Here is a 16,499-nt window from a genome sequence, read left to right as displayed (position 1 = left end):
TTTAATATAAACAAATATATTTACAACACATATTTGAAGCTCAGGGAACACGTAGGAAGATGGGGCAGAGAGACTGTAAGATGAGATAGGTATGAATAATTTGCATTGATATGGATTTTGCTTTAGTGATATAAATTTAAGGTCAATTTTGTTATATGTATATGTATTTCTGCTCTTGATTAAGGTATTGTGATTGTGTAGTTTATGTAAAAATGTAATGTATATAGGTTGTTAACAGATAATCATAATAGTCAAGTTTGTAGTCATGTTAGTTAAGATTTTCTAGATGTACATAGATATATTTTAGATAGGCATTCTTTATATCTTTCAAAGATTATAGAATATGGCATTTTAAATGTTTTAATAACTTAGGGCTTTTCATGACAATGAGACACAACTGCTCCTGGCAGCATCAATCTACTTAAAGAGGAAGATGGGCATCGAAGAGGATCCTTATGGAGTTTGATAGCCATTTGGGCAAGAAACTGCTCTTGCCTGGACTATTGCATAAACTGGACACAGAGAACCCTCAGAGAGAGGACTGCTGAACTTGCCTAAAGGTGAGATGGTCTTTCGGGGTTCCTGATTCATGAAAGAGTCTGCGAGACATTCTGCAGGACACAACAGATAGTGACTGAACTGCCTTTGAAATTTCCTGCTTCATGGAAAAGTCTGCTGGAAACTATGGGTCTGTAGGCTGAAGATGGATGCCCCAACAGTACAGAGAAACTTTGGGTGACTGTCCAGGTAGCGAGATGTCTCTGTCATTTCTAGAGTTTTGGATTTCTTGTTTGCTTAGGTAATATTATATCCTTCTGGAGTCTTTGATGGAGTTAAAGAATATATAGATAGTTATAGTTTTCCTTAGTTATGAAAAAAGATAAAATAGATGTAAATATTGTAACTTTTACTTGATAACTGTTTTGTTATATGTAATTTTGCTATGTTAAAGTTAAAGCCTTTCCTTTTTGTTTAAACAGAAAAAGGGGAAATGATGGAGGAAGGTCATTGATTAAGTAATAAAGAAACTTCTTGGCCTCATAGGCTAAAACATAGGTGGGAGGAGTAAACAGAACAGAATTCTGGGAGGAAGAGGAAGTGAGGTAAGATGCCTCAGACAGACGCCATAGCTCAGCTCTCTGGGGCACATGCCATGAAGCAAGCTGCCAGGTCAGACATGCTGAATCTTTTCCAGTAAGACTGATGCTACACAGATTATTAGAGATGGGTTGACCAGGATATGAGAATTAGCCTGTAAGGGCTAGAGTTAATGGGCCAAGCAGTGTTTAAAAGAATACAAAATGTGTGTTGTTATTTCGGGGCATAAGCTAGCCAGGTGACCAGGAGCTGGGGTGTCAGGAACACAGCCCGCAGCTCCCACTACAGTAAGAGGCAGAAGACCAGGGCATCTGGTCATAAGATAGCTCTTCTAGGGACAAACAACAAGCAAACAAACCAATAGGAGGTGGGGTCGTGGTAGGCAAAGAAGATCAAGATATCTTGTTTTAAATTCTCCAAGAATTAATAAAGATGTTATTTTTTTTAAAGATGAAATTACTTTCTCCACAAATGGACAGAGATTCAAACAAATATTTCTTCAAGAATTACATACAAATGGTCAACAGGCACATGAAAAGAATTATAATGTCATTAATAGACTCAACACACACAAAAGTATCCAAAAGAGACTGGAAAGATATTAAATTATTGAGAGAGGTGATTGCTGGAAGGATAAAAGAGAAAAGGGATTGAGCAGTATATTAAGTGAATTCCATTTTAAATGTATAACATTAATAATTTTATTTATTTAAACTCTTAGAGAATATGTAATTCTAGGTGATGAGAACATGCATTTTACTTTTAAAATTTCCTCAAAATTCTAAAAAAAAAATTAACTATTAAAAGATTGACCAATTCACAGACATTTAAAATTTAGCATTTTTTTCCCTTCAGGGTTTCAAGTAAAAAAAAAACAACCTTTCACTTTATATTAATTGTGTACATGTTATCATCTATAAATGACTGAGAGGCTTGATTCTTGGAGGATTTGACTGTTTGGAACATATATCCACGAATCAAATCTTTCTGTCCATGTATAGAATGTAACTCCAATGAGTTTAACATGGTAACCGGTGTATCAGAAAGTTAATAAAAATGAAACAAAGAGGAATGATGAAGAGGAGTTACAGAACCCAAGAAGTAATACATCTGCAAAGCTGCGGAGAGACACTGTCATAGGTCTGAGTGTCTATACCACACTGTCCACTAAAGCTGCCCATTTGAGACAACAACTGTGACTATATCCAGCCAAGAACAGATTGTACCACCAGGTCAGACCATACTGGAGAACAACCATTAAAGAGAGGTTTTCCAACGTAGATGACAGAGATGCAAATGTATCCTCAGTGTGTATTCTTTCTGGAGTTCTGCCAGCTAGGATCTGTTCAGGGAGCAATTATCTATTTCATGGTAACTACCTTGAAGGGAACATTTTGGCCCATCTTTTTGCTTTAATGGTTCCTTTCTACCTATCAATTCTGGTCCCTGCTTTTGGAGTTGGCCTGCTACCTGGCTTCTGCTCGCATCACCCTCCCACTTCCTGAGTGTCTTGGTGTCCACTCTTTGGGTCCTTTGGATACCCAAGAGTTGGAGCTGGGGGAGTTGTTGTGTGGGTCAAAAAATGATGAGGGGTTAGGAACTAACCCGCAGTCATGGCCACACTGTAACGGTACTAGGGGCTAGTTACATAAATGAACATTTAATTGGGTAGAGTGGATTCTGTGCTCTTTTCTGATGACCAGTTCTAAGGCTCACATATCTTACTGTGTTGTGATCATTTTTAACTAGCTCCCTATCACAGCAGATTGTAGCTTCTCCCGAGTGGGGACACAGTTCCATTACTTCTGTCCTCAGTATCTGCACTGTACCTGACATACAGTAACTGAATAATAGATAATAACTTATTGCAATCAATCTTTAAAGGAATTCAGGTATCGAGAATGGTGATGGAGGCCTTCGGAGATGGTACAAATGGTAAGGTGCCTCCAGGCATAACTACCTAAATTTGAATTCCCAGCACTCACACATAAGCCAGTAGTGGTGGCATATGCCTATAACTGTAATGATGGATTGGGACAGAGGCAGGAGGATCCCTGGATCTCAATAGCCAGTCTAGCCAACTGGTACGTGAACGACCCTGTCTTTAAAGCTAAGGTGGAGAATGAACCACTGGGAAAGCACACTTGACACAGACACATGGCTTCCACGTTCACATGTGCACACACTCACCCATGCATGTATGTGCACACTCACATAATGCACACATGCAAATTGAAAATAAATGATAAAAAAGAACAGTGATGAGGACAATAGGCAGGAGTTCCTTCAATCACAGGTGGCGACTACATCAGCAGGTCCAAGATGGATCCTGCATAAAGCAAACTGGGAAATTCTTACTAGTCACTGTCTATCCTCAGCAGTAAATTCCACCGACTTTGAGAGGGCCAGCACTGCACAGTGAGCATCAGGCACAGCAGGACCAGCTCAGCGTGGGGCTGTTCCCATCACCCTCATCATCAGCCAGAAGCTAGCAACTGACCAGTGCTCTCTGCCAACTCCCTTGGAGTGTCTGGTTTTCTAGCACTTAGCACATTTCACCTGCTTTTGTGACTAGACTGGACTCTAAAAATCTTAAAGTTTTGGCTAGGAAACTTGGAGGAAGGCTAGTGTGGGGGCCTAGATGAGAAGGAATGGAAGTTTAGACAACTGAAGTCATGTTAAAATAGCCTAGCTCCTTTGAAGCCATCCTACAGATTAAGGTGACCCCAAGTAGAGATGCATGACTAAGGATATGCCTTTCTTTCTCCAGCACCTTCAAATGATCCCATCAGCTAGAGCAGAGGTCAGCAAATATTTTCCATCAAGAGCCAGAGAGTAAATATTTCAGGTGGTATGTTGTGTTCCAAATACTGAACTCTGTCATTGTAGTATAATAATAACACACATGGGATATGCAGGTAGGTCAGGCAATGCTATGCTCTAATAATAGTCTTTATTCACAACCACTGGAAAAAAACCAGATTTGACCCTGATTTACCAGTCTTTAAACTGTAGTACATGATTCAAAGGCTTCTGCTTAGCAGTCAAATTTCTTCCCTGTGTTCTAAATTTAATTTTTCTAGATCCAGACCTGTGGAGATAAATGTTCTTAGACAAGTACTTAACCCCTCTGGCCTCAGTTTCCTTATCCGTCAAAAGTGGGTATGTTACTACTCCTAAGTAATGTTGTTGATGTAAAACCTAAGGAAGTTTTAAACATGGCTACCTCCACCAATTGGCTGTACATGACAGCCATATCAGGTACTATTCCTCTCTTACTCATGTGTTCAAACTCCTTCTCAGGCTGGAGAGATAGCTCAGAGATTAAGATCACTGACTGCTCTTCCAGAGGACCCGGGTTCAATTCCCAGCACCTCATGGCAGCTCACAACTCCAGTCCCAGGGGACTTGACACCTTCATATGGATATACATGCTGTCAAAACACCAAGGCACATAAAATAAAAACAAATAATTAAAAAAAAAATCTCCTTCCATTCTTCCATTCTAGCTCAAGTGGAAAAGTCATGAAAACTTTCTCCATCTCTCTTATGCAGAAGTAATTTCTCTTTTCTCAGTGGACAAAGCACTTTGAGCCTCTCTTGAGGTGCTTAGGGCTTTTCATCTCAGAACTGGGGGTCTTATTTCTCTTCATACTAGAACCACACGAGGAAATCACAGGCCTTGTGTCTACCAGGGAACCTTCCTATTTCAAATCTATGCTGTGTCTGCATGTCAGTTCTTAGCGCACATGTCTGAAGAATGGATATCTTTCCATCTTAATCAGTTTAAAAGTTTAGTAAAAGACTTATTAGCAAACTTATTTGCCACCCTGACTTTTGAGTAAAAGATCCCCCACACATTTAAGAAGTCTAGTTCTAGTTATAAACATATAAGAGAAAAGGCACTGTAGGCCTCCTAACATGCTAAATATTTATACATGCCAACTTCACGTATACATGCCACGATTCCTGAAGGTGTCCAGGGCACTTCACCCCCAAGGGAACCGAGACTAGGGGAGTTACAACTTTGTCCCAGGTCAGGTGTTTCCTTATCCCACCCAGGAGGTAAAGATGGTCTTTTCTTTTTTGCATGTAATGAAAGAAAATAGGCTGGCTAGACAATTTCTAGCCATACAGAGAAGCTCAGTCTTCTCCTTGACTCCATTGTTTAGGAACTTGTTTCTGTTTCTGGCTGCAATGTGGGTTCTATTTTTGTTTCTGGTCTAAACATTTACTCTAGACTATCACACAGAGTTGTTCATGACTGCTGGTAGTTAAAAGCACCTAGGTTTTTACTTTAAGAATTATATGCTGAGCCCTCCAGATGTAATTTTAAATACAGGAGAAAGCATTCCAACATGCGTATGTTAGAGAGAGAAAAAGCTGTAACTTTGGTCCATAAATGCTTGAGCAAAACTTCTGGAAATCCTACTAGCTTTTCTTCTTTCTTACTGCAATCCATAAGCTCCCCCAGGAGTCATGGCAGGCTCTAGCAAACTGAAATGGCTGCCAGTGTGCCCTGTGGGAAAGCACACACGTGAGAAAGGATGTGTGTCCGATGCTCCTGCCCAGGGAAGTGCTCACAACCTTGGTTTCACACTAGAGCCACCAGGGTAAACTGTCTGAATGTAGACACTGAACGTGAACGATATGATGCCGCTTCAGAGAGAGAAGACCGGGCACAGCACTTTGATGTAGAGGGGATTGTCATAATGCAGGCTGTTTCAGTGGGTTTTGGGGATATTCTGGGGTCTCCCTTGGTGCCGCATCCCTCTTTCCAGTACATGGATACGTCTCTCTGGATGTTGGACAGCTCTGGCCCTGTGGAGTTGGATCATGTCTCAAGATACCCCTCATGTATCCACAAAGTACTGTCTTCAGTTTGCTGAATCAAGTTGTTTCTTCATGGTTCAAGGCAACTGAGCTAGTGTCCAGGCACAATTCTAAATAAGTGACCTTCCACTACTCCCCGAGACCAACAGGGACTACGGGAACCACTATCGTTTTATCTTTCTTTACAGAATGCATTCTCTAGGCATTTCTGAATTCTTAATGGTAGAACCATAGCACATGATTAATAGTTATAAAAGTCAAGGAAATAACTAAGGTCACTTTGCACTGATGGTTAAAAAAAACAAACAAAAAGACTCAGAGTGTTAATTCCTCTGCAGAAAAGAAACTTCGGTTGATGAGGACATCTCTGGTTAGTTTCTGCGTTTTTACAAAGGGAAAGAAGGTAAAAACAGAGGGAAAGGCCACAGAGAATGAGAAACAAGGAGAGACTCCAATTCATTCATCACAGGCAGGCCAGTGGGGCAACATACTTAGAAACACACGCTCTCCTAGCTCTGTTCTTTCCTTGGAGTCTGACCCTTGACCCTGACCACCACCCTCTGCTCTCCACTCTCACGGCCCTCAGGTCCATCTCACAAGCTGTCACAAAACAAGAGCAGCAGGAATTTAACACAGATCCTAGGGCTTAGGACACTTAACTGCTTACATATCAGGATTTCTCCTTTAAAAATTATTCCATGATGAATTAGCCTATGATTTCTGCTTCCTGAAATGCGACAGTTCCCCTACTCTGAGCCTAAGTAAGATATCTACTTACAACCAAGGATGTCCTCTCTTGGCCCGGATTTCAACAGCTACACAAATCAGCCACTTCGTAGCTCTCGAGGGTTATCACTTCTAGTACCTAAACACACTTTGACTTGGAGTGATTAATCGCACAACAAAGGCCGCTTCCGTTGGCAGAGCTTCTTGCCCAGGCCACAGGGGAGTGGAAGTGGCGTGGGGCTAGACCTACCCTGGAATGCAGGATCAGTTAAAGCCAATCACTCTGCACTTGGTAGACATAACACCCCAGCCAACCCAGAGGTGTAAGTGCGGAGTGATAGGCACCATCGCCGCCCTTCCTCTCCTGGGAGAGGCATTCAAGAGGCAGCTTGGGGATGAAGGAAGCTGTGTCCTAAGTCTACAGAGCCCCTGGAAAGGGCAGGCAGCCTCTGGAAGACAATCCGGATGCTGATACTGAAGGCAGGTTTATGCTTGCAGATACTGATTCCCCCACCTTTTGGTTTTGAAACCTCTACCACCTACTGAGTCTCAACAAAGACTAGAATTGACACAGACTGTTTCTGCAGTGGCTTCAATAACAACAAAAGAGAGTGACGAGATTGTCTGGAGCAGGGAGCCTTCCTGGCACCCCTCAAATCATACTACCTGGGTAGCCCTCTCTTGTATACCTGCCTAAGGCTGGACGTGTCAGGAGTCCCACACATAAGTACTTCAGAGATATCCTGGCTGAACGAAGACTTACTTCATGTTTCCACCCATCTCTGCCAAGCAAGAGAAACAGTGTGGACAGACATTCTCTGAAGTCTCTCTTTGAGCGCCAAAGGAGTTTGAGGCTTGGAATAGCAATGGATCCCAAGGATTTTCACTTCTTTATTTTTTCAAAACAAATTGAAAGTAATGCAGTCGAGAATTCTTTTACCCCAGCAGTTGTTCTTTGTCTTTCTCATCCTGTCTGTTCTGTTTACACATTTATTAAGACTGTACACTGTTGGGCAAAAATGACCTATATGGGATTTATTTGAGGTATTCTACCACCAGTATCAAAATAACTAAGATGTCTCACTTACCAGCCATAGACATAAAATCTTATAATCAGTTTGACAGGACCAAATAAAACACAGTAACTGTGTATGTGTTCAGCATTAACTGAGTACTTGCTGTATATAAGGAAATAGGTACTATAGAGAATATAAAAATTATATATAGACTTTTGCATTAATGTTCTTGGGCATACAATTTCTTAAAGAAATAGAATGCTTAGTACCAAATGAATGAAAAATAAATCACTAAGTGCTCAAGTTGATGGCATAGTGAAACCTCAGCACTTTTCAGGACAGACAGCTAAACCGAGGCTGGAGAAAACTTCATGATGGGAACAGTCTGAAATCACTACAATAAATTCTTCAAGAATAGTCTCATGACTTGGATATCATAACCTGAGACATAATGGTTATTTTGAATGCATATGTTTAAGTCACTGCCATAATAGATATTTTTATAGTATGTGTTTATGTGCTACAAGCTTACATGAGAATATGAAAATACGTGAGAAAATGAGCATGATTAACCAAACAGAAAAGATAGTATCTAATTGGCCTGATCCCAGGGGTCATACTACATAATTCTTCTAACCTATGTGCTTAAGTCTTCCAAGCCCACAATTTGCAATGTGACCCCTTTGAATGTCCTTACCCCCACCTTTTCTAAGTAACAGAATTCACCCATTCTGTCAACATGCAGTTTCTTACCCCAAATTTCGGGAACTTAGGGTTTGAAGAGACCTTCAGGATGACCTAAGTCTTGTCCTTTCTAAACTTGGCTAAGTAACAATCACTGGGGAGCTGTTGCCCAAATGTTTACATCTCAGATTTAAGGGCAGCAGAGTCAAGGCATTTATCAAGTCTTAGTCAAGCACAGGACACATTTTGGGATGGGTCCTAAGACTACAGGCTTCTAGGCCCTATTCCATGGGATCCTGACTCAGTAAATAGGCTCATATTTCCACAGTGCTTTTTGGTGATGCCAATGGTCTCCCTAGTTAGCAAGCCACTGATCCCCAACTGGCTTGTTTCCCCTATGACTCTACTGAAGGAGGTCTTTTTGGGAGACCAGTGATATTCCCAAAGTCCTCTATTTCACATTTTCCTGAGATCACTTTTTCCTCCTCCATCACAAGGAATCCTAATACCCACTTAATGACATTTGACTGTATTATGAGGCCCTTCCCAAGCAGGTAAACACACATTGGGCTCAGTGCTAGGAAATTGCCACCTAAGGCACAATAGAGAACAGGATTATGTCTTGGATGTTGGGAGGAGGACATAAGCTGGTAAATATTAAGTTACTATGGATTAAATGCTAAAGGATGTTGTAATGACTATTCTTGTTCATCAGTTTGAAAGAAATTAACTAAAACCTAAGCTGCTGTGTACACCTGTGAGGATTTTTTTTTTTTGATCAAAATATCTGAGGTAGGAGGACCCACCCTAAATCCAGATCTTCTGAAGCATAAAGATATACCTTAGGTCTGGGCCACGCCTTCTCATGGCAGCCAATATAAAAGAAAAGGAAGAAGGAAGCTCTTGCTCTTTGTCTTCTCATTCATCAGCAAGTTCACTCTTGCAATGGTTTAGAGCCGAATTCTTTGAAATTCCAGCGAAGACCACTTGAGACACCTAGCCTCATGGACTGAACAACTACTGGACATTGGACTTATCATGGGGAGACAGCCATTGTGGTAATAGTAGGGCCATAAGATACTCTAATAATCCCATTTATATGTATGTATGTATGTACGCAAGCATGTACCGTATCAGTTCTGCTTCTCTAGAGAACTCTGACTAATAGAGTAAGAAGGACACACCATTACAGACCAGAGGAAAATAAAATTCTACCTAGAGGAAAATCACAGAGGAGTTCTAAAGGCTGGTTTTGAAAGATGACTGTGCTTTGGTCGGCCAGAAAGCATAAGTGTGAGAAAATGTTAGGGGTCATTAGAGTAGGTTCAGAGCGGGGAGGCTATGGAAAAAGGGGCCGTCAGGTTCTAGGGTTTTATTCCTCATTCTACTGGTTACTAGAGAAACTGTGATGCTGGTGGTTTATTTACTACCCCGTGTTTCTTTAATAAAGCAAAACCAACCCCCCCCTTTTTTTTGCAGGATTATGAGGACCCACAAAGTTAATGCACCAGCTATGGTTAACCTCCCATTATTTCAGCAGCAATGGGAAACAGACTATGTTGAAAGCTAACTGAATGGAATGTTAAGGATGCCAGGGAGAAGACAGCAACCCTGTGGCAGGAGACCAGTTGGGAGTGGGATGGTGAGTTTCTGATTTGGGGAAGAGCTTTTGTGGATTTGATGTGAAGACCAGTAACCACCGAGGAGGCAAAACCGGAAAGGATCAGAAGGAGAAGCTGTCTTGGGAGAATGACGATCAGCCAGGTTTCCAGCTCGTTCTTGGTTGTCACAACAAGGACACTGCTGTGACTGGAAACTGAGGAAGCTCTGAGGGGCTGGGCCTCAGCTGAGAAGGGACAGACTGACTTGCAGAGGAAAGCTGGACAGCCTCTTGACTGTGCAATGGGAGACTCAGGCCTCAGCCTTAGAAAACATGTCTGTTCTGCAGGAAGACTCAGGAGGACAAGGCTGGGGTGGAAGGCAAAACTGTATGTAGCTGGGGCTAGCACAGAGGGAGGATGCGCAAACGGGGCGGGGCACAGACACCTGAGACTTGTGAAGGCTTCATGCTTAAGATTAGAAGGAAAAAGAGACCCAGTGTACCTTGAGAGCAGAGAGGTCTCTGTGTGTGTGTGTGTGTGTGTGTGTGTGTGTGTGTGTGTGTGTGTGTCTGTGTGCATGGGTGTGTCTGTGTGCATGGGTGTGTGCATGTGAGTATGTGAGCATACATGTGTGTGAGAGATCGATAGACACACACACACACACACACAGATGGGGGGGGAGAAGGAGAGGGAGAGACAGAGAGAGAGACAGAGACAGAGAGAGAGAGAAAGTGCTATTGTCAAAAAGCAGCAACGGTGAAGTTAATCATGGATTCCACGAGTGGGAAACGTGACCAAGTCTGCCAATTGCATCATCATACAATTTTCCCGACTCCTCTAGTAACAGAACCCATGGGGCTTTAGCTGGATACAAGGCTCCCAGCTGAGCCTGCATTTCTTGGTCTGACTTGTATTTGTCCACGAGACTCAGTTCTACCTAATCACTAAGAATAAAACAGATATATGCACCGTCCATCTCATACAACAGACATTACAAGGCACATCCTCCCCTACCTATGGGCAGTAATGAAAGTGGTGAAGGCGGGCACAATGTGAGTCATTGTCACTTTTGGGAATAAGGACCACCTCTTAAGAATGACAGCTACAAAAGGAAGGAAACCAGGTCCCCAACCGTAAAACTCTTTACATCCACGTTGCTGTCCAAGGGGAAAAATACATTGTTTTCTTTAAGGAATAGTTATTTTGGTTTTTGTTATGGGAGTGAGAACTTAATCCTTACTGAGATGGAGAAGGTGACACCAGGAAAGAAATGAATAGTGAACTCTCAAAGCTGGAAAGTAGAAGAAATGATAATGGTACCCAGGTGAAGAAAGGCCAAAAGATGGTCTTAAAAAAAAAAAATCAGTGATGGCTCAGCAGTTAAGAGCACTGGCTGCTCCTCTGGAGGTCACAAGTTCAGTTCCCACCTCCCACATGGGATGTTTGTAAACCCCTGTGACTCCAGTTCCAGGGGATCCAATGCTCTCTTCTGCCTCCATGGGCAATGTACATGCACTCATGTGCACATCCACACCTACACTTGCTCTCCACAGTCTTATAACCCTTCCTCATGGCAAACCCATCCTTTCAGATGTGAGCCTGAGCCTTTAATGGATGAGCCATCTATCGAACCTGAAGGACATAGTTTTAATTTTGCAGGAGTAGATTTAAGTTAATTGCAGGTAAGGCAAGGAGATTTTTTCCTTTCTGCGTTTATGACAATCCTGTGCTTTGATTAGGTCCAGGAAGGCTCTTACTGTTTGTGGGCTTACATAACTGTTTTCAGCTATGACAGGGAAATTCAAAGCATTGTCAAATAACTAGAGGTTGATTATTTGCATTTTAAAGGGATTCCTTCAAATCCTGAAGCATTTTAGTGGCCAGGTGAACATAACCCTATATAGTGGACAGCTAAGGAGAAGAAAGTTGACTTCTTCCAAGTCACTGGAATGGTTATGCATGTATGTCAGCAAGGAGCAAAATTAAATAAATAAATCAATAAATAGGTTAACTGAGCTTTTTGCAGGGAAAACGCGACCATATAAAAATACGGATTCTTGCCGGGCGATGGTGGCGCACGCCTTTAATCCCAGCACTCGGGAGGCAGAGACAGGCGGATCTCTGTGAGTTCGAGACCAGCCTGGTCTACAGAGCTAGTTCCAGGACAGGCTCCAAAGCCACAGAGAAACCCTGTCTCGAAAAACCAAAAAAAAAAAAAAAAAAAAAAAAAAAAAAACGGATTCTTGCAGCACTGTACTGCAATCAGTGGACTTAAGTGGGTGGAGGGATAAGCTTGTTAAGTCCTTGGTCCTGTAGCAGCATAACCAATAGAGAGCTCTGAGAACAGCCTGAGAGATCCCCTAACCCAGCCTGGCTCTATCTGCTGTCAGAGCTGTGGTAGCTGCACAATTAATCACAATAGCTTCATGGTATATACGCAAAACAAAATCCTCTTGGTCTTCAGCTGGAACTAAGAAAGCAAAATAAGGAACTCCCTGTTCTCCCAAGATGTAAATTACAACTATGCACAGAATGAAATTTCTTATTTGCATTGCCCATAAAGTTTATAAGACTTCATGTTCACTCCTCCCTGGCCCATCGTGGGTTTTTTTAAGTGGCACTTTTAAAGTTTGCCTTGGCTCAGGGTGAAGCATTTGCAGGGACTTCATTCCTGGAGTCTTGGCTCCCCTGGGCCATCTTCACCTTTTCCTAATTCATAGCTCACTGCGTGGCTTGTGTGCATGTGTGAGCATACGTGGGAAATGTCTGAAGATATCCTAGCTGGTGAAATGTTTTAGAAGCAAGGATCCCATGGGACAGAAAAACAAAAAAATACAGAAAATGAGTGGAGAATGGGATATAGAAATAGCAGTCAAAATGTTAGGTTCTTGCAGTTGTTACACATGTGATTGGATAATATTTGGATTTTATGGATAGAAAAAGGTGTGTATCAAGAATCCAGGAAGTGTTTCAGATGTTAAGAGATGCAGATAAAGCCAGGTGGTGGTAGCACACGCCTTTAATCCCAGCACTCGGGAGGCAGAGGCAGGCGAATCTTTGTGAATTAATGGCGAAGTGAAGGGGAAAGATTTTGAAATCTAACCTCTATCTAGAGGTCCCTTTCGTACTACTGAGCACTGTCTGTTGTTCGAAGGAACAGAAGAAGGCACCAGTAGCCTTCACTGTAGGATAAGTATCACCATTGGGGGCCAAACAATGATAGAGAAGGAACCTTCTGGATTTGTGCTTACACATGGAAACGTGCTCTTTTTCCCAACACTGGCTTAAATGTCAAAGAAAAATTAAAGCCATTGATACATTACCATGTAGTAAATTGCTTTTCTAATGACATGTCCACAGGGCATCCTCCCTCTCCACTCTTAACCACAGAATTTACTAGTTTAAGGACATAACAACATCGGGCGTTTTAATACAACATTTAGAGAGTGCTCTAGCTTTACAAGGGGGAGTTGCTATGAAGGCACATGAGTCTCAATGTTGTATTAGCCTAATGCATATTCATGAAAACTGAAGGCACATGAGTCTCAATGTTGTATTAGCCTAATGCATATTCATGAAAACTGAAGGCACATGAGTCTCAATGTTGTATTAGCCTAATGCATATTCATGAAAACCACACTAAGCAGAAAAATAAGTAAATATTCTGTTACCTAAAATTAACCTCCGGTGACATAAAGCAGTCACACTCATTTCATGTGGAAGCAGGGTCTAAACGACATGTACCTTTGGGTCTTTCTCTTTGAAAATGCTATTATTGATTAGTCTTTTCCAGTAACTTCTTGGGTTTCAGTTGGCCTTCAAGCACATTTAAAAATCAAGTGATCTCAATTTCTTGTGATGAGATTCCCAAACCACAATTCTTCCCCCCAAATAGTTACATGATATCAAGCTTTCATTTGGCTATGGATTTTGTTTTTTAAGAGTGCCTTTGAACAATTCTTGTGAGTGATGTTATATTGCCTCATGGCATTTAGTGTTACCGAGATTCAATTTGTTTCTGGGAAAACTGTAATCAAAAATATAACATCAAATATCATTAAATAAGTAAGTGTCAACAAAGCAATCAAATTACTTCTAATTTCATTATAACAAGTTAATCATCTTATTTTATACAAATGAATATATCATTTAAGAGCATTAAAGCTAAACTCCTTATCATGAAAAAAATTGTTTTGAAAGAGCCTTCATAAGAAAATCCTGAATAATTATTTTAATTCCCTGAATGGACAGGCTAAAATGTTTTTAATGGTAGAATTTTTTAAAGCGTGTTGCTTCCAAAAATCTTTCCCGAACCATCCTTAAAGTTCAGAGATGCTTTAGGCTGACACTTTGCTGGTGATCCATCTCTGCAATGAAGAGACCCCGGAAACTGCTAAAAGATCAGGAGAAGTCATGACCCTGGGGAGGTGCTGGTTTACAGAGTGTGAAGCAAGCAATTCCCAGCTGTACCCAGGAAACAATGCTGCCAATGCCCGTGCTGGGAACCAGAGAAAAAGTCACTCAGAAGGAGGACCAGACACCACCACAGCAGAACCACAGACAGTCTGGTCTGGTTTCTGTGAGTGTGGGGGCAGGGTGTGCTTTAATTCAGAACACAGTTCAAGATTTCTATCGATCTGTTAAAACAAAAACCGATTAGTTACCCTTCTGGGTTTTGGTTTGTTTGCTTTTGGACCATTTTAAGGCTTTGGAGATAATTCATGAAGAAATACACTCAAAATCAGATTAGAAAATTTCTAAGCGAAGGCTGCATGTTCGGAACTCCCTGCCAGGGGCTCGGCAGTCCGGTGAGGCTGCGGAGATGGAGTGACCCGGCAATGAAGCAGAAGTCACCATCAGATCAGGAGGAGGAACTGCACTCTTCTAGTCTCAGCAAGACTGTTCCCTGGAAGTTAATTTAGTTACGATACCTGGGGTGAGAATACAGATTTGGGGACGTTTTTCAGGATTTCCTTTTCATAATATGACCAACAAGCTACTTTCTCAAAATCGTCTCTTAAGGTTTTACATTCTTGATCCCTAATTGTTCATATTTAAGACTTCCTGGTATGCTCAGTGTCTACGTGGGGTGATGATCTAGCTGGAGTATTTGTCCGGGGCAACACGGGAACCGACTCCGGAGCCATCCAGAGTCCTCTGCACTCACGGTGAAGTGCAGTTATGCGCCAACAATGCGACCTTGCTGTGTTGTGGGTCCACCTCTGCCTCACTGTATCTTCACCGTGAGTTCTCAGCTTTTACACACTGAACATTTCTTTCTCAGATGGCATCGTCATAGCAACCCAGGTTGCCCTCAGAACTCGCAATCCTCTTGCCTTGGTCTCACGGACTGGGATTATAGGTATGGACCTTTCTGATAAACAGTGCTAAAGTCTTAGTCTCTCTCTCCCTCCCTCCCTCCCTCCCACCCCCAGCAAACACACACAGTGCCTATGTTCAGAGCTGATTTTTTTTTTCCTTTCACTCCCAACTAATAAAATCAAGAGGCTGCAAGGAGGCCGAGCGGCACATAGTTTGATGTCCTCAGCAGGATACGGGGAGTCAGAAGTGACGCTGTAAATCCAGTGTGGGGCTTCAACACTGTGTGAAGTGTGGCCTGAGCTGGGGAGATTTCCCTTTGATGCAAATGCAGTATATTAATGGGAAACGCATTCACTTTTATTTGTCTGTACTGTCTGCCACAGCAAAGCGGCCTCATTTAGCTTGGGCCAACGTGAAAACACCCAGAGAAGCAATCTGTTGCGCATTAGCACAACTGGCCTCTCATTTACTCGCTAGTAATTGGAAGGGGTTAAGAGAACGGAGCTTATCAGATCACGTGAGCGTATCTCGCCCGTGGGGACAGCAAGCTTTCCCTGAATTTCTCTGGGAACCCCGAGACAAGAATCCTTCTTGGATGTCGACTTGATGCCAAAGAAAGAACACTGACACATGGGAGACAGGCATGCTTTAGAAGGCTTGAAAAGGCGGACTTGGGGGGGGGGGAGGGGCATTCGCACCTCACCCGACCTTACCTTTCCTTCGATATGTTCTTACTCTCACGTTTCCAAATTGTCTTGAAGTCGCTGCAGAACTCAAACCACACCATAAACACATAGCTGGGGGTGATCTCCTTCTCTCCAGTCTTTGGCTTCATTCCAAAATAGTCCACTGTTGCTTCAAAACTGCAGAAGGTAGGGGAGAACATGGAGGGGATCAGGAACTGTCAACGCCAAAACCCATCAGGTTGATGAGAAGGGACCCTGGGAAGTTTCCCACATGACCATTCCCGAAGACAGGAGTCAGGGTTCGTAGTTACTAGAGAGTACCCCAAACCCCCAGGGAGCCTATGTAGACCTGACAGTAGTCACCATGATTGGGAAAACTAGTAAGTATGTCTTATCTGTGTGAACTGAGGAACAGCACAGTTCCAGGGGTTACATAACTTACGTCTGTTCCTCATCTGAAGTTCACGTCAATCTTCTGATCTTCCCTCTGCTCAATGACTACATGTCAGCCTAGGACATATTGACTGCTCCAG

The 16,499-nt window shown here is 42.3% G+C and overlaps 1 protein-coding gene across 4 annotated transcripts in view; it reads right to left on the bottom strand.

The window, feature by feature from the left end:
* Fmn1 (formin 1) overlaps positions 1-16,499 on the bottom strand; it is a 368,593-nt gene that overhangs the window by 6,176 nt on the left and 345,918 nt on the right. For all 4 annotated transcript variants that reach the window (XM_041678896.1, XM_041678897.1, XM_041678900.1 and 1 more), the window contains one exon: positions 15,994-16,143. In XM_041678896.1, the coding sequence (XP_041534830.1) occupies positions 15,994-16,143 (150 nt within the window). The remainder of the gene's footprint in view (positions 1-15,993; positions 16,144-16,499) is intronic.

This window comes from Microtus oregoni, unplaced genomic scaffold, assembly GCF_018167655.1.
Source record: "Microtus oregoni isolate MIOR12 unplaced genomic scaffold, Mior012 000031F_ref0000149, whole genome shotgun sequence".
Lineage (NCBI taxonomy): Eukaryota > Metazoa > Chordata > Mammalia > Rodentia > Cricetidae > Microtus > Microtus oregoni.
Note: the sequence above shows the minus strand (reverse complement) of the source record. Positions and strands in the feature narration are given on the sequence as shown.